This window comes from Lagopus leucura, unplaced genomic scaffold, assembly GCF_019238085.1.
Source record: "Lagopus leucura isolate 7727_CA_CO unplaced genomic scaffold, USGS_WTPT01 Super-Scaffold_73, whole genome shotgun sequence".
NCBI classification, from domain to species: Eukaryota; Metazoa; Chordata; class Aves; order Galliformes; family Phasianidae; genus Lagopus; species Lagopus leucura.
In genome coordinates, this window is record NW_024962252.1 from 49,752,527 (window position 1) to 49,776,370 (window position 23,844).

Genomic DNA, 23,844 nt, shown 5'->3' on the forward strand with positions numbered 1-23,844 from the left:
CTACCACCATTTTATTGTTTCAAATACAGCAAGTTCTCCTTGCTTCACATTACTCTTCCACATATCTAATCATCAGGTTTTGATATGGACCAAGTACAGACCAAATAAGCCACTACAGTGAGAAGGTACTGGTCACCAGCTGCAGCACTGCAGAAGATCTATCTTTCCCAGCAACAGAAATGGCAGCGCACCCTTGCCTGACTGTCTCTGCATGTGAAGATCCAAAATAAAACAAAAACACTGCACTGCATTCCTACACTAGCAAAAGTTCTCATTGTTTCTAATTATGCAAGCCTGATTACCACAGCATCCCCATGTCTCAAGGTCTGGAAACAATTCCTGCCCCTGCAAAATCTCCTGCTATGGGAGCAGGGCAACCTGCACTGCCAGGCAGAATACCATGTCAGCAAGTAGGTCATCTGCACTCAGTACTGCTCATCACAGTCATAGTAGGTCTCATTTTATTTTTATTCACACCAACACTCAGTTCTTCTTAGCATCAGAGAAGATATTAGTCTGCAATTGCAGCAGGAGTGGTCCCACCCATGGCCCACCCATTGCTTTTTGGCAGGCAAAACCGCGGCCGGACCTAAAAGCCACTAATGCCATGTAAACAGGGCAGAAAACATGATTGGCATGGTACCTGTCAAGATGTTGACCAATGAGTGATGGACAAACAGAAGAGAACACAACCATGGCAGCACACACTGTGTGGGGCAGTATTGGCACACCAGCAGCCTCATCATTCAAAGCTTTTTCTGAGGCAGCTAGGAGGATGAGCAACACAGACAAGATAAGAACAGGCTGTATGCCTATCTGGATTGGAGATCTCACTTGTGCATGCATTCAGGTATGTTTTCTTTTACCACAACAAATGCTTTACTCTATTTCCTTTCCACCTAACCACTGAAACTGTTGATTTTACTCATCTCCTGCACCCAGCAGGCACACTACGAAAGGTCTCCTGAGTCAAGTCTCCAGCCCCAGTGCTCCAGGACAAGAAGCAACCTCCTCTACCTGCAACCGTCTAAGGAAGCCTACACTGCTACAACCTCCATTTTCAGTCAAAACTAAATAAAACTCCAACTTTTCTGATGCTTTTAGGACCTTGTTATTAGTACAGGTACAGTAAACTTTCAGATTTCACTTCAAATTCTCTGAACATAACTGAAAATTTTTCCATGGTCAGATCAGAGATACTATCCTCAATGTTGTTTAAGTGTTTGTTCATTTCCAGTTTCTGAGCTGCAAGTGAAAGCACTGCAAAATTTAGGACCAGTGTAACCAAGAAAAAAAAGTGTTAATCATCCTGCTGCTAAAAAATAAAAAAATAATGAATCCCATGCTGAGGTACTAAGAAATAGCACCCTATCATACAACCTGACATATTTTATAGCTTATTTTCACATGCAGCAGTTAGAATGAGGCACACACCTTTCCATTTGTTATTTTTTACTTCTCAGCCTTAATCTAATTTCCTTGAATACGTTCAATTTTTGCTCTGCCAGAAGCATGAGGAACGATTTATAGGAAAACCTCTAAGTTTAACTCCCACTGATTTAAAACTCAAGGCCTTAAAAAATTCTGGACCCTATCTTTACCTTAGGAGCTATGTAAAATATTTTTCCCATTAGCGCTTTCCACATATAAAATTTCAAAAGCCACTGCAGACATTTAATGTCTACCATTCACAAACTTTTTACTAGGAATTCTTCAGAGATTCATACTGTATAACTTAGCAGGGGTGAGTATTTGAGAGCTATTAATCATTCGGGATATCATATATACATCTTTTGTGAAATTTACTTAGCTGAAATCAAAAAGCATTTGACTCTCTCCAAAGAAATTCCCAGACACACAGACCGAAACTGCTTCTTGAGGTATGTGTACATTATAATCCTTAACCAATTCCTGTGGTAAAAACATCCTTTAAGTTGTTTGCAAAGGGGTGTTAGAATTAATCGAAGCGGGGATTTTTGAGGAAGGCTTTTGAGGACTGTTGAAGCAGAAGGAAAGATGTCAGCATGGGAATTAATCAGCAGGCTAGCAAGGGGACTGCCAGCACAAGCTGGATTTAAAGGAGCAAACATTAATCACATTGTGGCAGAGAGTGTCTTCGGCATATGCATAGCTGAGCAGGTGAACAGGTAACTCACGACAGCTTTGAACCAATCCAGTATTGATCAATTGAGAAGTTACTGATGTGAACTTCTTTAGGGCACCAGAATGAGACAACAATCACAAAAATATTAATTTCACATAACGCTGGGATGAAATTCTATGAAAAACAATGCCTTGTATATACAAATGTATGGAATACACAGAAAATAATGTAATTACTTTCATTTTCCATTATTAGTCCCCAAAAACAGCATAAAAAGTCTGCAAAATACGAGGCATTCAAAGGGAAGTTGTGGAGTCTCCTCCTTGAAGATCTTCAGAAGCTGCCTGGACATGGTGCTGGGCACACTGCTCTGGGAGGCCTTGTTTGAGCAAGGCTGCCAACCTCAACCAGTGTGTGTTCATGAGATCCCTTGCCCTTCCTCCTCAGATCTAGTGGATAAATTTGGCCACTGATGTACTGAGCACGAAAGCCAAACTGACTAAAGCCTTTCTGAATTCTCATAGCCTTTCTGAATTTCTCAAATGAAAATGACTAAACTCCTATGGTAGAGGAAGACATGGAAGACCCTAGCCTTCAGACAAGTCTTAAATCATTATAATAGAGGAGATCCTGCAAGCTTACAATACAAGAGTGCTGGTCATTATTAGACGTTCCATGGGAATGCTGGCAACCCTGAGCCCTCTAGCATCAATAGTATTCATAGGATTTCACTCACAGCATTTTAACTTTTATGGATTTTTTCACTATTTTTGCCCCTAAAATTCCTTCCAGCAAAACAAAATGCACCTTTTCTCCTCCCATTCTTGTGGGTTTATACATACAAAAACAGCACTGACAACAGTAAGACAACACACGTGTTAATCTAACTTAGCTGCAGGATGGCTGCACAGGACAGAACCTCATTAATTCAATGTCATTGATATTCACCTCCCAAGATAATCTTTCTTCTTTCCTTTACAACTTGTGCCTTCTGCTCTAACCACTTTATTTTCACCATCCAGTTAGACACACGCACAAAAGTAATAATAATTAAATGCAAAGGAAACACCAACTAACTACAGCAGCACGGGCAGCCACCCACTTTCTGATTTCAGGACACCCCAGACAGCTGGCAGAAGTCCACACTATTTTTTCCACCGCTGATGATTCCCTCTCCTCTCAAACTAACCCCTTTTCTGTTTTTACAACATTTCAGAGAGGAAGAATGATGGGTAATCTGAGCAATTTTGCTGAAACATGAACCTGCTATAACTTGAACTACTGAATTAAATGTGGAACAACTGGAAAGAGATAGGGCAAAAAAAGATATTTTTCTGGTAGTTTTTTCTTTCTTTTTTAAATGTACCACAACCCACACACAAAGTGTTTGCAAGGAAAAGGTAAAAGCAATATAAAGGGAATATAAAAACTTTTTGCATACCATAGATAGACAAGACATCAATCCAAAAAAACTATTGCATTAGGAAACTTTGGAGGACATAATCACCTTCCCCTCCCCCTCCCTCCCCCCCCCCCCCAAAAAAAAAGTTAACTAACTTCCCTTCACCTCCTTTTTTTCCCTATCTCTCTTACCTCTTCACTATTACAGACACAAAATGCAAACCTCAGCATTTTTAACTCCTCCTGAAGTGAGCAGGATTTTGAATATGAAGACAAGGCTCCAATTTAACCAGGAACTGAGCTCCAAGGATGTGAACACAAGGGAGGAGAACTTCACTGTCACAACCCATCCATCAGCCACTTAGATATAGCTCTTCGTTCCAAGTTAATACTTGGCAACTCAAGGCCAAAACTGATATTGGAAAATGTAAATCATAAGTCAAAGCAGGATTTCAGCCCTCTGTGTCTTCCTGACCTTAAATGCAAACAAGAAACACACAAAATGAGACTTTTTGCTACACCATCTCTTTATATAAAAATGTGTATCAAGGAATATTATCAACTTAAAAATGACCGCAGATTAAGTTCTTGATTTAATGATACAAATCAGAAAGATGAAATGAGAATGTATGCACCTAGGATACAGCGCCTTTATTTATAGTTGGTTTCCTTATAGTTTGGACAATTAAAGTCAATTAGTCGTTTTGTTGTTGTATTTTGTTTGTGCTTTGTTTTGCTTTCTCCGCAGAGTCTCAAGGTTTGATTGAAAACACCACAGGGAATACTAGCTGTTTTTTTAAAAAAAATCTTTTCCTCCGTGGTAAAAACAAAGGAGCACCTCTCAATTAGCCTTTGGCTTTAAGGAACCCTAGGTCAGATGCAGGCAGCCTTGGTAAAGAAGGAAAAGCAGTAACTATTATGAATAAAAGCAAGAGTTTCACTGCAGCAGAGAAAACAGGATGCATTCCAAGGCTACAACTATTCTCCTTAGACACAAAATAATGGGGAAAAAAAAAAAAAAGTTTCCTTATGTTCCAATATTTACAGCCAGACTTCTCAGTGAACCCCATTTTTAAGAGAGTTTACAGCAGAAAGCAGCTGAGGTGCCAAATACCTGAAATTACAAGCTTATCCAATGCATATTTCCCGGAGGTGCTGTAACAAAAATCAAGTTAAATGTACAATACAAAAAGAGTGTAGGAAAACAGAACTCCAATGGAAAAGTGTGATGTAGTATTTAAATCCCCTAAGTTTAGGATGATCTGGTAGACTTTTGAATTGGAATCTCCAATTTAAAGCTTTATTTCAAGAACTCACATATAACATCTTTCATATGGCAGAAATCCTTCCAAGGTTTTTAAGTATAGCTTTATCAGATGCCAGTTTGGCTTCCTTCACATGGATACTTTAAGTAGAGCTTATATACTTTCATTGAGAGGGGGGAAAAAAAAAAGGCATAGTAATAGCTTACCATCCATGTGTGTAAGTAACATTTTATGTAAGACATCCTACAGTCTGACATATATATATATATATATGTGTGTGTGTATATGTATATACATAAAGCTATTTTTTCCCCCCACAACAGATTTTTATTTAGCACTTAAATCACAGATTTCATTTAAAGTACCATCAAGTGGATAAAATTCTGCCAAATAACTCAGCCTAAAAGAGTACTTATTTAAGGGAAGGATAAGAAAATGCATCAATTAAAAGCAAATCAGGCTACTGGGGGACTACTTTATTCAACCAGATGCTGTTGTGGATGATGAAAAAGGTGTTTCCTGTAATTATCAATGGGGCTCTTTTGCTTGTCCCTAGCAAAATGAAGAACAGAACTATATGGTATCCTTTCTAACCTACTTAATAAAGCTCCTGGTGACAAGCAAAAAAAGAAGGTATTGTTTTAATGTAACCTAGATCCTAGAAAGTTTCCAAAAACCTAGCCAAGAATCTTTGTCAGAATTTCAAAAAGGAAGCTGGTACTGAAATTCTTGGGCATGCATAAGGGTTGTTCAGGATTCCTCCTGCAAACACTGAATGCTTTCCACTCTGGAAGAGATGTTGCCAACAGCATCTGTAAGGTGAGACACCGGAAACAGCCTCCACTGTATCCATTGCTGGTAGTTTCCATCTTTCTGATATCAGTAAGTGTATTCTCTTATCCTCCAACAGAAGCAGGAAGAACTTTTCCTGAGGCTATTAAAGTTATCCCACAGGCCAACCTTCCAGTAAGGAAGAGTATACTAGCATTCCTGCTTATAATGCTTTGACAAGAGATAATTTGGAACAAGCTGAAATACAAGACATTCCACTTAAACATAAGAAAGAACTGTGAGGGTAGTCAGATGCTGGCACAGGCTGCAGATTGGTTACGTACACCTCACCTAGAAGATTCTCACAACCCAACTGGACACAGCTCTCATCATTGAGATCTGAGCCTACTGTGAGTAGTGGGTAAGACTAGATGATACCCAGAGGTGCCTTCCCACTTCTGGGGAAATATTTATATTTTATTTTTATAAGCCACTACCAATAACTTAAATTAGAAATATGTTACGTGTTATAGCGTCGCAAAACTGGTGACAAAACAAATTAAGCACAAACATGCCAAACTGACAAGTTCAAATGAAGAAATGCTTTTTACCATTGTGATCTAATTCCTTTTTCTACCAGTTGTACTGCATAATGTATTTCAATTATCTAAGTATTTGATGTGTTAACCTGTAGCACATTATGTGGAAAGTTGAACTATGTACTCTTCATCCTGCTGTTGAGAAGCTGTATCCCTTTCCAGACTGTTTCACAGCTCTCTCACCAGCAAGGTTACTAACAGTAACAAAATGGCTAGTAAGAAAAATGTACTGTATTGTGTGTGTTGGGAAAAGGGAAGGGAGAGGAGAACATGCTCTCTTGGAGCAACAGAGCCAGAACAACGTGTCTCAAAGCACACTCTCTCCCATCCCATACACCATGCTCTACAGAGGGGACACTGCAAAATGCAGAATTGGAGCCAGGCCCAGCAGTGAGAGGGAGCAAGCAAGATAACAAGTACTACGGATGGCTTTGGTCTTCATTTCCATCAAGCAAATGCAGTGTCTCTGTAACAGATTCTGAACAAACAGAGGCTTTTGTAATGTGACAAACTAAAGAAATACCTAGAGCTTCATGTGTTTGTGGTACTCACCTAAGGCTGACACTCAGTGGATTTCTAATTACCTGCTCCTCCTCTAGACTTCAAGAAGGCCCATAACTATCACAAAACGTTGTTTTCTTCAACACAAATCTTTCCAAACCGCACAACTAAAATGCATCTTCTAGCTCATTTTGTATGTGTTAAGACTAGACTTTCCCGGGGCAATGAGCACTGTGCTCACAGCTAAATCTGTGCTGCGGCTGTCCTACATAAACTCCTTTTAACATTTTAAGGAAATCTGCCATCATAAGGAGGCCAAGGCTATGGCTTCACCACCCTTCGGGATGAGCACAGCACCCATCCTCCTCTCGTGGGGCTTCCTGCTGAGCTAAGCCCTGTCTCACCACAGCCTGCCACCGGGACAAGGCAGGGCAAGAAACCTACCTCACCTTTTCAGATCCTACTTTCTCTGGCTGTTGATTATCAATTACTACCCTGCACAGTATGTATTACAATCATTATATAATCATAACTGTGACTACAATTTCAAAATCAGCTGCAATCATCTATTTACTTTAAGCACCACTGGTGCATGCCTCCCTGTGACAAGGTAAACCCTACACAATGCCAGGGGGGATTTTGGTGAGCACGGAGGCAGGGCCGCAGCAGCATACCTCACACCTCCAGGGCAAGTGAGTTTAGCAAGAGCTTTCTCATATTTCAAATGCAAAGTTCCCAGCAGATGTATACTACATAGAATCTTTCCAATAGTACCAATCAAAATAGTATCAAATAGAGCACAACCATATAGGTAGGACTCTCCAAAACAAATGCCTCCTGTTTGTTTCCATGGAAACTACAACAGATACAAAGAGCATAATAACACTATTTGATAAAGCAAATTCTCAGCTACAAAACATTCTTTTTTTCAACATCATTAGACATGTGCGTTTACCAGTGATGAACAAGAGCCTGCATGACATACTCGTAAAAATCTGCACCAGTGAGATGACCCACTGCTGAAACACACCATTCACCACCTCACTGAGCTACATCCAGTGGATGGACTCCATCAACATTCAGCAGGTGTCAATAAATGTCAGTGGGTGCCATTGTTCCTTCATGAAGGAATTTGTCGACACCCCTTTGCTTCATACACACTTCCATGCCAGTTGCCATTCTGTCAGACTGCCCTCTGTCACACAGCAACAACATGTAACAGAATTTTGTTGGGAAGGTTCAGCCTCTACTGTCATACCACCACCATCCACCTCCGATGTTCTGGGCCAATGTAATAAAATAGGAGGCATTACTTTCAGAGCAGCACTTGTACTTCATTGTGTTATTGTTTGCACATACATTAACATAAAAGTCAATCTTACATTATTTCTGGAAATGCAGATTCTTGGATTTCTACTAAGTAACATTGTCAGTGTCTACGGTATATGAAGGACAAGGAGAAAAAAATTAGAAAAAATTATTTTATTTGCAAGAATAAAAGGAGGATGGGAAAAGGCAGATCTTGCTGTGTAATCAATCAAGTTTGGCTTGCCTTATATTTCTTCTAAACTGAAAATCAATTGCCACAGCTAATGAAATTGGATATTCTACTTTACTTCGTAAGAGCTTTTTCCCATTTCTTGGTAGTTGGCTTCCTTTTTTCTTATTCGACGTTTTTAAAGCCTGTTAAAGGAGCACATGGCTAACAACATTTTGAGATTTGATTTTTAACATTTAAAGATTCCACATTAGCCAAACATCAGTTGGTTTTTCAAGCCATTTTCAAGTCGTTCAAACAGATTCAGTTACTTAGCTCCAACTACATATCGAATAGGAAGGAAAAACCAACACCATTCACTTGGAAGCTCTTTCCTTCCATACAAGAACAAAAGGTGCCACTAGAGATAACCTGCAAATCTCAAGTCCTGCTGAGTATCCCATACCAGAACTCCATCTGTTGCCAAAAGCCAAAGTAGAAAGCAGAATACAAATGTCTTTTTGCCAGGAGAAAGGCTGCTCTTGCTTTCTTACTCAACCCAAAACTGCTGGGAAAGCTTATCAATATGACAACCAACCCAGAATAATATATGAAGCAAGCCAATGCATGACAATATTTATCCCAGTACATAGAAGTTGATGAGAGCTCTTCTGTAGCCAGCATTTTGATTAGGAAAGGAAAAAAAAAAAAAAAAAAATTTTAAGGGGGAAGAATTAGAAGAAAGAATATTCACGTACAACACATTATTACCATGTACAATACTCTGGAGAAGCCTCTTGTTTTCATTTTCAACTTGGCAATTTATCCAGAAAAAAAAAAAAAAAAAAAAGAAAAAGAAATTTTAAACAATAAAAAATAAGAAACGTTGTTACTATTATTCAATATGCTTGGAATCCCTACTTCATATTTTTTCCATTATAACTTCCATTATTACTTATTGCTGGTAGAAAAATTAAGCGGCCAAAATTTACAACTACAGTGAGCAAACATATTTCCAGTTTACTTCAGGAGGCATCTGTTATAGTCCTAATGTCTGAAACGTGGGAGCTAAGTCAATTTAAGAAATTACAATCTTAGATGAATCAGAATGTACTTAGTTAAACTGAAGCCTGATTACAGTACAAGAAATATCCAATCAAGTAACTTAACTGGTTGTCAAGATACTAAATTCCAGACTAAAGCAGGCCTGCTGCTCACGCATAGGTTAGGGAAATTAAACACGCTGAAACATTAAAATGTCATTTAAGCACAAAAAGCCTTACACTGGGGTGAACGCTGAGAGATATGAAATGGTTCCACCAAACATCACCCCATCTGTCACCATATTCCAATCCCTCAATTCCTTCCTCTCGAACTGCCAGCTAGCAGACATGCAGAATGTTGTATGTCGGGATGGAGAGATGCAGCTGGGGATAGGGAACAACAAGGGCAGCAAAGAGCAGAGGTCATCACAGGCTGTCCATGCTTAGAGTAGGCAGGATGGGCACTGGAAATGGAGGGGCAGCTCAGCACAGTATGCGAATGGGGTGGGAAGCTTGGCCTACTATGAAAAAAAAGGATGGAAAATAAAAATAAAAATATATTAAAAAAAAACAGGCCTTAACTTACAACAAAAGTGTGTAGACCAGTGGCTTTATTAGGGAAATTATCCTGAGGAGCTATGGCAAAGTAATTATATGCCGACTCTCTGCTGGCCTAACTACCCTGCTTCGAGATGGAGAGGTGATGCAAGCTAAACCACATTAAGCAGGACCTTAAATGCTCATATTCTAAGTACTCCTAATTCTCAAAGAGCAAAAAAGACTCATACATACTCCACTGATTAAAGGACAAGAGACCAATAAATAAATAAATAAAGCCTAATATAAAGCACTGTAACTCAGAAATGACAAAGGAAAAAAAAAAAACCCATGACAGCCCAAAGCTAGAAGAAGCCCTGCCCTACTAAAACACAGCACAATATAAATACAAACAACTTGCCAAGTCCTCCCACATTAATCTGTGCTTAACCTACAGGTACAAAGACATTTTTTCCAGTCTCTTAACTGGCATGTCACCCGGGCTCTCTCGCACTACCATCCAATCAGCAGGTTTCACATCAAGCCTAACGCCGAGAACAACATTTAATTAACATGTTTAATTGATCTCATTAACTCTTAGGGTGGACAGCTTTGATCTTCTCTTCTGATAACTAGTTTATGACTACAGAAGAAACTGGGACTTTGCATAATTGCCAAGCCCTCGATGTGCGTTTTTAAATTCCTCCTATTTCTCAATCTGCCTTCATGCTTGCACTGTGTTAATACCAGCTCTTCAGAGGCAGCCGTCAAGGCAGTTTAGGAAAAACAGGAATTCAGGGGGCCAAGTAACACATGATGGCTTCATCATTGCCTATCACAAGAATAGACGACAACCCTGGTCTGTCAGACCACAGAGGACAGCCTCATTTCAAAGTTGTGCAAAAAGGAGTTCTCCAGGAGCAAACGCAGGCTGATCATTACATAACTAGACCATTTCTCTGTACGTTTCAGCTGCTCTCATTAGCTAAGGTACAGGGCAAGCTTCACAAAACTCTCAGCACTGACTGAGTTCCAACCAATACACAGGTCTTTATTCCAGTATCACTGACTTGAATATGTAGGGTGGGGGAAAAAAAAAAAAGAAAAAAAGAAAAAGGATACGGAAGAAAGGAAAACTTTCTCTCCTTCACCCAGAAACATGGCAACAGCTGAGAGGTACTGCAGTGAGCATGGCCTTAGACATGCTGGGTACAGCATCGCATGGCTGATGGCAGCCAGCACAAAATGCTTCATGTGGCATCGTCTGCTCTTCATCCCCCTTGGAAACCTCACTTGAATTCCACCAGTTAGAGGTCAGATTGAGTTCCAAGGCAGAGGTTTTGAGGAATTTCAGCGGCTTCCACTGTGCTGTTTTATGTTTGTTAATAGGTTAATCAAAAAAAAAAAAAAAAAAAAAGAAAGAAAAAAAGAAAAAAAGAAAAAAAAAGAAAAAAGCCTCTTCTACAGGAACTTCATATTAGCAGCTTAGGAGAGAAGCCCACAAGACCAAGATTACTAGCTCTCCCTGAACCAAACTGAGACTGTGCCAATGTTAATAAGAAGAGAAACTTCTGAGGACATTTTATTATATCCTAAAATATCTAGGAATGTTCAAAATAGATTCCAATAAGAAACAACCAAACACAAGAACGTTGAATTCATTAACTACCTCTCCTAAACACTGCTTTCCTGAACGATCCAGCCAATCATAAGACCTACGGAAATAAATGTCCATAGGTGTTGTATAAAAGGTTCTGAGCAACGCACAAAGCCGCTCTAGATTTCAGCCAAGGAGCGTCAACTGTTTTCAAAACAGCAAGCCAAATCCTCATCAGACTGAATTCAACTGGAGCTTTGCCACTCTGCAGGACAGCGACTTGGCCCACTGTCCCCATGGGAAATCTGCCCCTAACAGGCTTTCTTCCTGCTTATTTCAAATGAAATCTCCTTTGGATCAGGTTGAATTTCCACAGATAATTAGTCTTGCACTAGCTAAATAAAGCAAGAGTTATATTGCCGCTAAGCAGCAATCTAAATAATTACAATGGGGTAAAAGAGAAGATTTCTTCCTTTCAAGAACTTAGCAATTCACTGCTCCTCATGGAATGAACTTCGTTGCTGAATCTTCCTATCGTGCAGCAACAGAGAGAATACCACAGCGCATGGTCATGTGGAAAATCTGAACAATATATTGTTAGAACAGAATTTTGTTGAAAAGGAGGCTCTTTTGCTAAAGCATCCTCAACAGCACACACTATGGGGTTTGCTTTTTTTTATCCTCTATATTTCCTTTTTGTGTGTGTGTGGTTGTGTTCTCTCAAGGTCTCTTTTTGCTATACTGAGCTGGTGGATGTCTTGTACCCACTCTCCTTATACCAAATGCTACGGGAAGCCCAGCAAGTCTGCAGCCAGATCATGTCCTGCCTGCTGCAGATCCCATCCTGAATAGCGCTCGCTTTTAAGGCAAGGGATGGAGGAGGGGTTTCCCTAGGAATAAGCTGAATAAAGCTTCCTGTTCAGCTAAAGCAGGAAACGTGCTCCAGGACTGCCTTACACACAAAGAGTGGAAAATACTTACTAAACAAAACAGCAGGAGATGAAGCGTAAACTGGGTTGTCCTTACATCATGCAGACAAATGGAAAGCCATCCTTCCCAACCTCCTTGCTCTCTTTCATTAATGTGTTAAACTTGAAAAAACAGATATCTGTACGCACATTCTTCATGAACATCAAATGAGCAAGCTGTGCCTTTAAAACCAAACGCTGAAAGATTTCAAACAACAGCGCTAATTAGGAGGGAGCATTTCCTCCCTCCCACAGGATCAGTTTCTTCTTATTAGAAGAGGAGGCAAAACTGACCAAACCCTGCCCTACTAACTGGAGGAGCTGAACCAGAAGCTGTCATTAGGTTAACCTCCGAGCATATCTCCCAAAACATCTCTCCAGAAAGACTGAAATAAATAGCACAGACAACAGAAGAACAGCCTTCCAGTCTGCCCAACCATTAGGACTCACAGAAAACAGCAGCAATATTAATTTTTGCATAATCTGATGATGGAGGATGAATAGTAATGGAAAAATGTCCTTCTTTGTTCACTATAAAAACAATGGCTGTTCAAGGCCTCACAACATTTCCCAAGAGCTGACCTTGTCATTCATGCCAGGTTTCTCTGCTGCCATCACACACCTTTTAACAAGCTCTGATCACTTCAAAGAGGCACTTGTCCTCACCCACCCTGACATTTAGGAATGGAAAGTAAGAAAAACAACATCACTTAATGTGAGGTCACAGATACAGACGCACAGTGCCTAGAAAACACAAAGCTGCTAGGCAAGCTCTATGGTGCAAACCATGTTGCTGCAGTTGCGTGCTGGAAACATGTAACAAAGTACCACGCACAACAACAATGTACACAAACTTAATGAAAACCTGATGAAAGAGTGTCAAAAATCTACTGAATCTAATTAATTCTGCAGGCTGCACACAGCACTGAAATGTCATGAGCCACCTTGAGTCCTCAGTGCCTCCCGCTGCCCTGAGTTACAAACCAGTCATCAGCCCCGCAGGGACATGTCTCATATTTTGACTTTCCTTCTGATGGCACAACATCCAGCTCATCATGCAAAGCTCAAATAAGTGTCAGGAAGTTATTTTACCAAATGGCCTTAAAAATATCCTCAAATCAAAGTATGAGAGTCAAGCATCAGTCTCTAAGTCACGGATCATAAACATAGATATCTCAGCCATCATGAATATAAGGGTTAGGACAGCCAAACCCAACCAGGGAGAGATGAACGATCCCAGTGCATCCCATTGCCAGTGGTGAACCTCGGAAAAAGCAATCATCACTGACATCACGTACAGTTGAAAGCTGCCTTCAGTATCAGGTGAAACTGCTACCTACACACAGTCAGTACACCAGTATAGAACACTTGGAAAATGGCCTCCCAGTTGATGGGCACTACAGAAACCCAGCTACTCTTGAGGAAGTTTTCACCTTGTGAGGGCTACAAATATGTAGCACCTACTGCAGCAGAGAATTTTATCAATGCTACTGTAAATCATATGATGTATCAAAATTATAATGTTTTTCTGCACGGGGCAGAGTGAAGATTTCAATGCTTTCACTAAAGTATACCAAAGAGCAAGTAATAGAAGAGAATCAGCAGAGATGGTTTAAGACATAGTCGACAACTACTGGTCTAATGCCCGGTACCATCCACCTGATAGCAGCACTGAGGAGCACGTGGATCCTACACACATGTACTGTGCAGCCAGACACACAGGTAGCGTTCATGAGTGTACAGAGTGATGCACAGAAGACAAAGATTTGTTATGCCCACTCCCCCTGCGTCATGTGCACATCATGGTTCCATGGTGAGCACTCACAGACCCGTGCTACTGCAGGACACTGCATGGAAGCTCTGTTTTGAAATGGAATTATGATAATACACACAAAAACCCCTCGTGTTGTCAAAGTATGTACTTTCCCAAACATCAGGAACACACAGAGAGTAACTTACACTAGCTGCCAGCCCACAGCTACTTCCTAAGGAATGATTGGGATCCATATGTGAAGTTTGCTTGTCCTCTGGTCCTTGCCATAAAAAAAATCATGCTGGGACCACCCCAGGAACTTCAGCCTTAAGAGGAAATTATTGCCTGGGCCCCACAAAGAGAACACAAACCATTTTTTCAAGTGGAAATTGCCCATGATCTAAAAAGCAGGTGTACAATCTCCTATCCCCTCATTTCAGTAAAAAGCCAGACTGGGATACTTAAATCATCTGACACAACATCATGTTTCAGCGGCCTGTATGCCACAAGAGGTACAGTAGATAATATTTTAGTCTGCACAAGAAAACATTTATGAGCAAGAGCTTGTTAAAAGTGAATGTAGTTTATTTTGCCTTATAACCCTTGGCCCTCTTACAGTCCCACTCCAGCAGCTTCCTCCATGAAGTTTCTGTGTCTTCACATATGTAAGTGTAAAAAAATAATTTAAAAACCAACCCCTGCCACTGTTTCCAAACAAAGCCCACATAACTTCACTTTTCTCACCATTTTTGAGATATTTACATTTAAAGCCAGCAACAGGGTTACATTTGCAGACAGCTTGTGACAGCTTCCATTACAGAGGAGTTCGCACTGCTCACTACAGCTGTTCATCCCATTCCATCTCCGTGGCCAGAATCACAACATCATTGGGTACATTGAGCTGGAAGGGACCCACAGGGATCACCACATCCAACCCCTGGCTCCACACGGCACTACCCAAAATCCAAATCCTATGTCCGACAGCCCTGTCCAAACGCTCCTTGAACTCCAGCACTTGGGGCCATGACCACTGTCCTGGGCAGTCTGTTCCATGCCCACCGCCCTCTGGTGAAGAGCCTTTCACTGATATCCATATTGCCAGACTGCAATATGAATAAAGCTCGTAACAAGAGAATGGACAGGTCTTTATGTGCAACTCTATGTCAACATGGTTAGCCTATGGATCAATTCCTCGTGACTGATACGTGTCCTTTATGAGAAGCCTGCATTTCACACAACTTTAACAAGGTTAGAAATATCTCATTTATTAAAGCCATTGAGAAATAATGATTTCTTTGCAAAGTAAATGCTAGCAGCAACACAACTGCTAAGTAGCAACATTAAATTTGACAGCAGAGACACTCCCTAATGAAGAATTTAAACCAAATGGGGAAAGCCTAACAGGAACTGCACCCAGCTTGGGTGCAATGACCATCAAATTAAAAGCAATAGCAGGCTTAGCTCAAAGAACTGAGTTATAATAAAAAAATATAAGTAGCAAATAAATGGCTTGTGCAAACTGATGACCAAGAGAGAATACAACAACCAAACATCTGACACATACAAAATGTCAGGGTTTGCACGGTGCCTCATCTCACCCTTCCCTATGGATGGGTTGCACAGTGCTTAGCAATACGCTCCCTGTTTACAGCAGAGAAATAAAGCTGAATATATTTATATAGGCACTGATGTAATGCAGCACCCTGCTGCAGGCATCCCCAGTAGGAAACACCCTCCTCACTTTATGTCTGTATGCACCATACCATGCCAACATAACAACACTGTCAGAGGAAAATGTCCCTGTCTCGGTGAGGAAGAAAAGCACCTGAAGTTTATCAGACAGCTACAAAGCTCCAAAAAGTCAAATGTTATCACAGAACTGTCACTTAAAGGTCACAAATCACAGAAATAGCCTTCTGTTAAGAGCAACGGGAGCTTCCTCCTCTGGAAGCAAGAGGGAATCAGCTGAAGTACAGCACAAGGAACAGCAGAAGTAATAACTCTGCAATGCAACAGGTGAGTTACAGAGTCCACACTCTTTGAACTTTATCTGTAAAAGGAGTTTATGACCAAATTTGTTCACAAGCACACCATGTGCAAAGCAGGCTTCCAACCCTCATTTCAATGGGGCCAATTGATGGTCTCAGAGCACTAGTCTCACCAAGGCTTACACCCTGGGGATCTTCTGCAGTTGCTGGAACTCAGTTCTTAGGATTTATGACCGCTTCCAACACACTGAGAATGCCATGCTGATGCTGAGAGCCATCTTGCACTTCTGCAGGGTCAGGGACACACACCACTGAAACCACACGGAGCACATACCATTTTCACATGATCCTTTTCCAAAGCCAGACTGAACTGGGAAAAGACACCGTTTTTCTATAACTCTGTGCAGTCACACAGCCTCTCGCTTCTAAGGGCCAGCATCAGGTTCATACGAGAATCTAAGAAACACCTCTCCAGCCCGTCAGCCCTGGACCTATGCTATGTAAGAAGCTGCACATGCAGACGTGGGATGTGCCTGCACGCAGCAGACCCTCCTCATCAAGAGACGAGCTCAGGAGAACTACAGAAGTAGCTGGAAACTGCACCCAGGTTTCCATTTACCGAGCTGTGCCCGCACACACCCAGCAGAGCTAAGCGGTGGCCGCGCTGTCAGGAGCCCGGCTGAGCCCGAACCCCGCGCACCCGCCCGCTCTCCGCAGTCACTCACGGATCTTCACTTTGCGGTGGTCCAGGCGTGCGAGCAGAGCTTCGAGGGCTCCCAGGCGGCGCTGGAGCCGGGCGTTGCGGTGGCACAGCGTGTCCGCCTCGCTCAGGATCCCTCCGAAGATGTCTCCGGCGCAGCGGGACAGGTCGGAGAGCTGCATAAGCAACGATACCAGCGCGTACGAGCTGACCTGTTCCAGCGCCCCGAACTGCGGCACCGCGCCGCGCCGCCGCCCGCCGCCCCCTTCGGCCGCTCCGGCGTGGTCCCCCGGCGCCGGGCCGCCCCGCTCCGCGCCGTCGCCTTCCTCCAACCTGCACAGCTTCAGAGGCTCTAGGGTCCGCAGGGGGAACGGCATCGCGACCGGGGACGGCGGGCTGGAGGGAGAGAAGCTGGGCGTCCCCGGCGCGGAAAGTCTTCGCCCGCCAAGCGGCCGCGGCGACGAAAGTTCAGAAAGAGGAGGGAGAGGGAGAGGAGAGAGGGAGGGAGCACAACAACAACAAATGAATCAGAGCGGGAGGGCGCCGCGCTACGCGCGCCGGGGCCGGGACTGGGGCTCGGGGAGAGCCGCCGCCGCCGCCCGCCGAGCGGAGGGGGGGCCCCGCGCGACACCCATGTGGGTGGACGAGAGGGAGCGGAGCGGCCGCCGGCACGGGGAGAGCCCGCTGCGGTGCCCTGCGGCCGGGAGACAGGAAAAAGCCCGGGTTTCTGTCCCCGGAGCGGAGAGGAGGAAGCGTGGGAGGGGGGCTGAGCGCTCTGGATGAGGCCACAAAGGAGGGAAAGCGGCCAGGGAGAAAGGGAGGAGAGGAAGAGAAGGAGGAGGGGAGAGAAAAGCTCGGAGCAGCCCCACCTGGGGAACCCCGCGCCGCTGCAGGCACTTTTGTGAGTGCACCGAACTCCCAACCCGGAAAGCGAGAGCTGGAGCGAGAGGAGGAGAGAGAGGCGGGGGGGGGGGAAGCCTCCGCGAACCTGGGAAGAGAAAAAGAGGCCGCCGCCTACCTGTGGCTCTCCGAACTGGAGCCTCTTCCAGAGCCTCACCCTTCCCGGCCAGCTCACGGCCGAGGTACGGGCCCGGCCCTGCCGTTGCCCCCGGCTCCAGGGGCTCCCCGGGGCTGTCGCCTTCTGCCCGGAGCGGGGGAACAGGGAAAAAGCTACCGCCCCTCCGCTTCCCTACCCTCCGGTGCTCGGGGGGAGATGGGCTGGAGAGTGGGGCTGCCGGCTGAGCGGGGCTGCGGGTGGTGGTTACTTGTAGTGAGGCTGACCCCAAGGTAGGAAAAGTAAAGTCTGAAGCGTGCTCCCACTGCGTCGCTCCAGCGTGTAACTGTGGTGTGAGGGGAAATGGGCTCAGCCCGAGAGGCAAGCAGATCTTCATCAGGACAGGTACTCCCCAAAGAGCCAATTCAGCCTATGTGTAACTGCTGACAGCCACTATTTAACTGGGCCTGAGGGTCTGTGCCTGTTGCGTGATAAAGAGAGGAGCATGGTCCCACACTTTTCATGGAAAGGTCTTTGGGGAAAAGAGGCAGCAGAGACCCTGTCTGCCCTGCAGCAGCTCCATCCCCTCCATAGCTGATGAAAGAAACAGGATGGATCCTGGGAGAGGCCTGCTGTGCCTTCTGTGAGCACCTTGAGGTTGCAAGAGTGGGAACAAGACATTCTGAATCACAGTAGTTCTCACATGTGGCTTTAGCCTGGGCACAGAGGGAAGTCAGAAGGAAACCACACTACTCGTAGTTCTTCTGAAGCTCCTTGGTGCACCTTGCAGGAGCTGGGGACAAGTCTGCAGACAGCAGGGCACAAAGCAAAGACTGAGCGGCACACACAGGAATTAAGGGCTGCAGGAAGTGCTTTTAGTGGTGATGCTCGAGCAAAAAATTGCAAGTCACTAATTCTTCTCATTCGTGAAGCAAAGAAAAAGGCTTTCTTCTTCAAGATTTCCATGAAAGCTATGTGTATGTATATATACATATATACAAAAAAGCAACTCAACCTGGTGTTTTAAAGAACCAAAGCACCTTTCTTCAGACCTCAGCCCAAACAAGTTACTGATGGATGACTCCACAACCTAGGCTACAGTTGATTTCTGCTGCACACAGGACAGCTGAGTGCATGAATGCCATGTGAGCAGAAACCAGTGGGAAGAACGAGGTGCCAGCAGGTCTCATGGGGCCTAATGAGGGTTGAACACAAAATGAATCTCAGGTGTCAACACTGATTAACAGCAGATGGAAAGCAGCATTCTCTCTAATTAAATTATTCTGGTTTTATTTGGGAGCATCACGTCTCCATTAGCTCTGAGTTCTTTGGGGCAATCAGTTGCCCAATACTAAGGCCCACTTAGCAGGCTGTTTGATGGAGGAGCATAACTTCCTCATATCTGCTTTGTTTAAAATGTAAAGAATTGAGGGGAATTGAGTGCCACAGGAGCTTATCTAGAAAACACAGCAGGAAGAAAACAAGCAAAGAGCTCAGCTCAGGTGGCAGCTGAAGGAAACCAACGGCAGGGTGCCTTCTCTACCAGTGCCAACAATGCCTGTGTTTGCAGGCTGCAGAATGCACTGCTGCACCAGCCTGAGTGCTGCTGGCAGAAACAGTACCTGCTTCTTAGGGCCAACAGCTGGACTAAGCTAAGAAATAAACCTGAATTTAAAGTGCATTCTTGAAAAATTCAAAGGCCATACGTTTATTTCAGAACAATACTTTTCTTTCTCATTAATCTACTTTGTTCTGTTTTCCTGGCACTGCTAGAGAGACAGCTTTTTCTGTCCCAACAGTATGGGGGATGCCCATACCCTCCCACACTCTGCGCTCCCCTTGCTGTGGCACTGGGGCTCCTTGGCTGGGTGCTCCAGGTCAGTGTGGGCAAATGCCTGCAGTCAGCAGTGGGAAAAGGTGTGAGGAGAGGAGCAGAGCCTGGGGAGCAGGAGGTGCAAAGGAGGAGGGCAGGGAGAAGGACAGCAGAAACCTGTACCAGATTTTTCCTTTCAACATCAATTTCATTTCTAATGCTAGCACTGGAAAGTTAATTCCATCTGAATTGCAGCTGACTTACTCCAGGATTTTAAGCCTTAAGTTCAATGTCCAAATTAAACGTTTAATGAAGTTCATGTTCTGTTTCGAGAAGCAGAAGACAAGACTGGTGGAAGTTACTCATCCACCACGGTGGAACACCACCCTTCCCTCAGCTCACTTCTGCAATCCCTTTGGGCTCTCAGAAGCTGAGTGGTGGTGCAAGAGCCATGTGGCCAAACATCAAACATCAGGAAGACCTTCCTGAAACTGTAGAAACTGTAGCTATGTGGTATTTTAGATGCAGTCAAATGAGGTCGCTGGGCTCGTTTGTTGTAGCTCACCCCACAGCTTCAAGCTACCTGCCTGCAGATGCCAGCAAAACCCAACCACGTCGATAAGCAGAAATAAACAGTGGTATAGCGTGGGAGGAGGTGGGGTGCTTCTCAGTTGTTCCCAGAGCAGTGCTAATGAGTAGTGTAACTTAAAAAGCAAGCTCAATGTTGCAAGCACATAGTCAGCTTCTGAATTTTTGAGTTACTTTGGCTGTTGCACTACAGAATTTTAGTGAAGGTTTAAAATAGAGAAGGATGTTTTCTGACATTTTATTATTTCCTGGTTAACCAAAAGTATGTGGATGTTTCCAGTCTTGTTGGGGCACCGGGCTCTTTCAATCACCACTTTATAGCTGTCTTCAATAAATAAAAAACCTTTTCCAAAGCAGCCTGTATGAGATATGCATTAAATGGAAGTAAGTCTGACTCATGACAATGTTGAGTAGTATCAGAATTGTAATCATTTTTCTGCTGATCTTTCTCTTATGACTGCATGTACTTTGTGTTATATATGAATACAAACAAATAAATTGATCACCAGAGAAAAATGATGGCTGTTTTGCTGGGTTTCTTTAAATTCCAGTGCCACTGTGTTAGACTGAAAATCATCTTTGGTAGATGATGCAGCAGGATTTCAAATCACCACCTTTCTTCCAGCCTATGAGTATCAGGAATAGATATTTTTGCATACTGGAACCCAAAAGAGCCCAGACTATTCCCTCCTTGTCCCAAAACAGAATCTAGTGGATACTCTTTTAAAACTAGCAATGTCTCTAATGATGAGAGGCATTTCCCTGACACAGGCTGCTTACAAAGCCCTGCTTCCCTTAACAGCACTTCCAGCAACCATACTGTCATTCACTGGCAAAGGGCTGTCAGCTCCAAGCTTTCTTTTTCTGGCTTATTCCTGGGTCAGTTCCCTGCATGAAGCCTGGAGCTGAGCTTCCTTCTCTACTTATTTCTGTAATATTTTTGCTCATTATCGTTGTGTTATCTTCACTGTTAAAGGTAGCAGTGTAACTCCAACACCTCCATCCCCGTTATTCTCTGTATTTAGCAGATGCATTCACACTTTTGTAGCAGAAGACTGTAATACCAAATGCTGTCTCAGCGGGCAGTAGTTTGGTGCACCAGTCCCAGTGGATTTTCTGGCCCTGCTCTTTTCGCAGCCCCTACATCAAGCTAAGTCACATTCTTCCAAGCCTGTGGTTTAGACTTCATGTTGTTCTGCCAGCTGGTCACTGAGCTCTTCAGACTCTACAAAGCTCTGTATGTGTCTACACAAGAGCAAGAATCAACACTGTTTTCTGCCAGTGCACAAACTCTCAAACCCTTTCTCATTTTCCTGCCTTTACGCAGCTGTATTTGGATATAAAAGTCATGCTAGCCATGGTGCCGTGGAACAATCAGAGCTCGCTGCAGTAGGAATGATACCATGGAGGAAGCCATAGCTGTAGTGGCCTAAGGATATGAATCAACAGCTCCAACCAGATGCAGCAGCTCTGCCACTACAAGAGGAGCTCTTCCACCCACCCCTGCTTCCTTCCTTCTGTTCCCACTCACAGATGCATGCTCTGCAGCTTACTCTGCAGGCATCTGAAGAGCTCATTGTAGACCAACTGCAGTTCAGCTGCACGACATGAGGTGCTGTGAAGAAGTTGCAGGGAAATCTGCTCTCAGTTTCTGCTTTTCAAGCCACAACAGTACTTAACATCATTCTCAGGGGAGCAGAGTGTTGGAGAAAAAGCTAGGCTGTGAATAGAAAAAATGTGCAAGAAATCACAGAGCCTGTGAAAACATGAGTATAGCATTACAGCTGCTCCAGAGCACACGGTGATCATCAGAGGATTTTGGTCTCTGTTCCAGCGACTGCAGTGCAAACAGGAGACTGCCAGCCCCTCAGCTGGGTGGGACTCAGAAACAGCTGACAACAGTGATGAAAATGGAAGCAGCTCCAAGCCAAATCTCCCAACCAAGAAGAGAAATCAAGTTGCCGAGTGTTTATCTCCATGGGTTGGTAGTGCTTGCTCCTAGAGTTGCCATACCAGTTCCCTTCATTTGGTTGAGGCATTTCTTTGTCTTAACAAAGTGCATTCCTCACTTCCACTTCCTCTGTGGCAGAAAAAACTTCCATCATAAGGAAACTTAGCGCTTTTTTAAATTGATAAAGCGTTTAGGTTTTTGCTCCACAGGGACTTCAGTTATGCAAATACCACATGTAATTACTAATTACTGAGTTGGTTACTTAGATACAGTGCTGCAAGCAACTGTAGGACAGGAATAGGGGTGTCATTTTTGAGAGAAAAACTTCATCTGGAAAATCAAAGACTGGAGGAATTATCAGCTGAAAATCAGACTTAACATATGGAGATACTATAAGTGCTGAGCAAAGTCTTTTCTTGTCTCTAGCTTTAATGAGAACAGTTTGTGTTGAAAGCGTTCATAAATGCCATAGGAAATTTTTATTTATCTAATACACTGACCGCATTTATGTCTTCTCTAATTGTGTTACATGTGCTTTCCTTTGAAGTAATTGCACAGTTTACATTTTGATTCATTAACAACATATCGTAACAAAACAAAACAAAAAACTAAAACAGTTTCAGTCAAATAACACTCGGAAATGTATTATTTTAGCAAGGCTGATAACGTTCTCAATTGAATGCCTCGAGACTTGGTGCAAACAATACATCTGGTGGATGGAGCCTCCTCAGTTGCCCCCCAACATGCAGACTGTGCTGTTCACTACAGCAGAACTTGTCATTTGGTATTACCTTCCCACAGTCAGTCATTGCATATACAGCAAAGTATTTGTGTCCATAGAATCATTATGGTTGGAAAAGACCACTAACTTCATCTAGTCCAACCGCCAACCCATCCCCACCATGCTCACCAACCACATCCCTCAGTGCCACACCTACCCTCTTCTTGAACACCTCCAGGGATGGTGACTCCACCACCATCCTGGGCAGCCCATTCCAATGCCTTGCCTCTCTTTCTGAGACTAAATTCTTTCCAGGATTCAACTTGAACCTCCCCTGGGAGAATATGAAGACATTCCCACTTGTCCTAGTTTTGACTGTGCCTATAATACTTTCTGAAAAAATACGCAGCCTTGCTTTGCTTTAATTCATGAATAGAGATCAATGTATGCCAGTGAGCCACAAATGATTTTTGATGCTCTGCAGTGGCCTCATAAATAAAACACTGGCTTTGGTCACTGAAAAAAGGCAGAGTCTGCTAAACCGCCTATCAGCCAGTGCAGATTTTCCAACTCCCTTCCTTGCAAGTGAGCACAGTCATATGCACCACTTCTGCATAACTTCCCCCACCTTATGGCTGGCTGGGATGAAGCTCAGTGTGTTGTGCCGCAAAGTTCAGTGTTTCTGCTTATATTATAGAATCACCAAGGTGGGAAAAGACCTCTAAGATCATCCAGTCCAACCACCCACACATCCCCAGTTAGTCTCTGAGACTGCCTGCTATCAATAAATAAAGACTAATGAAATACTTTAAAATTCCAAAATAATCATCTGGAAGAATGACAGTAAGGGAAAAACTATTTTAAGGTTACCCAGAAAGGCTACTCTACCTGGAGTAGCAGTTGAGGAGCTATACACCTCCATACCTTTACTGGCACATTTGTATATTTTACCACTGCGTGGTTGTTGTAGCTCTGCTTTATAACATGTATAAAGGATCTGAATTACAGATACTGCAGAAACATTATTATTCAAATTTCCCATTTGTACAAACAACAGCTTACATTAAATTAAA

General features: G+C 43.3%; 1 protein-coding gene across 2 annotated transcripts in view; it reads right to left on the reverse strand.

Moving 5' to 3' along the window:
- Window positions 1–17,081, reverse strand: part of NHSL1 (NHS like 1) — a 163,761-nt gene extending 146,680 nt beyond the window's left edge. For both annotated transcript variants that reach the window (XM_042878269.1, XM_042878261.1), the window contains exon 1: window positions 16,730–17,081. In XM_042878269.1, the coding sequence (XP_042734203.1) occupies window positions 16,730–17,081 (352 nt within the window). The remainder of the gene's footprint in view (window positions 1–16,729) is intronic.
- Window positions 17,082–23,844: the final 6,763 nt, after the last annotated feature.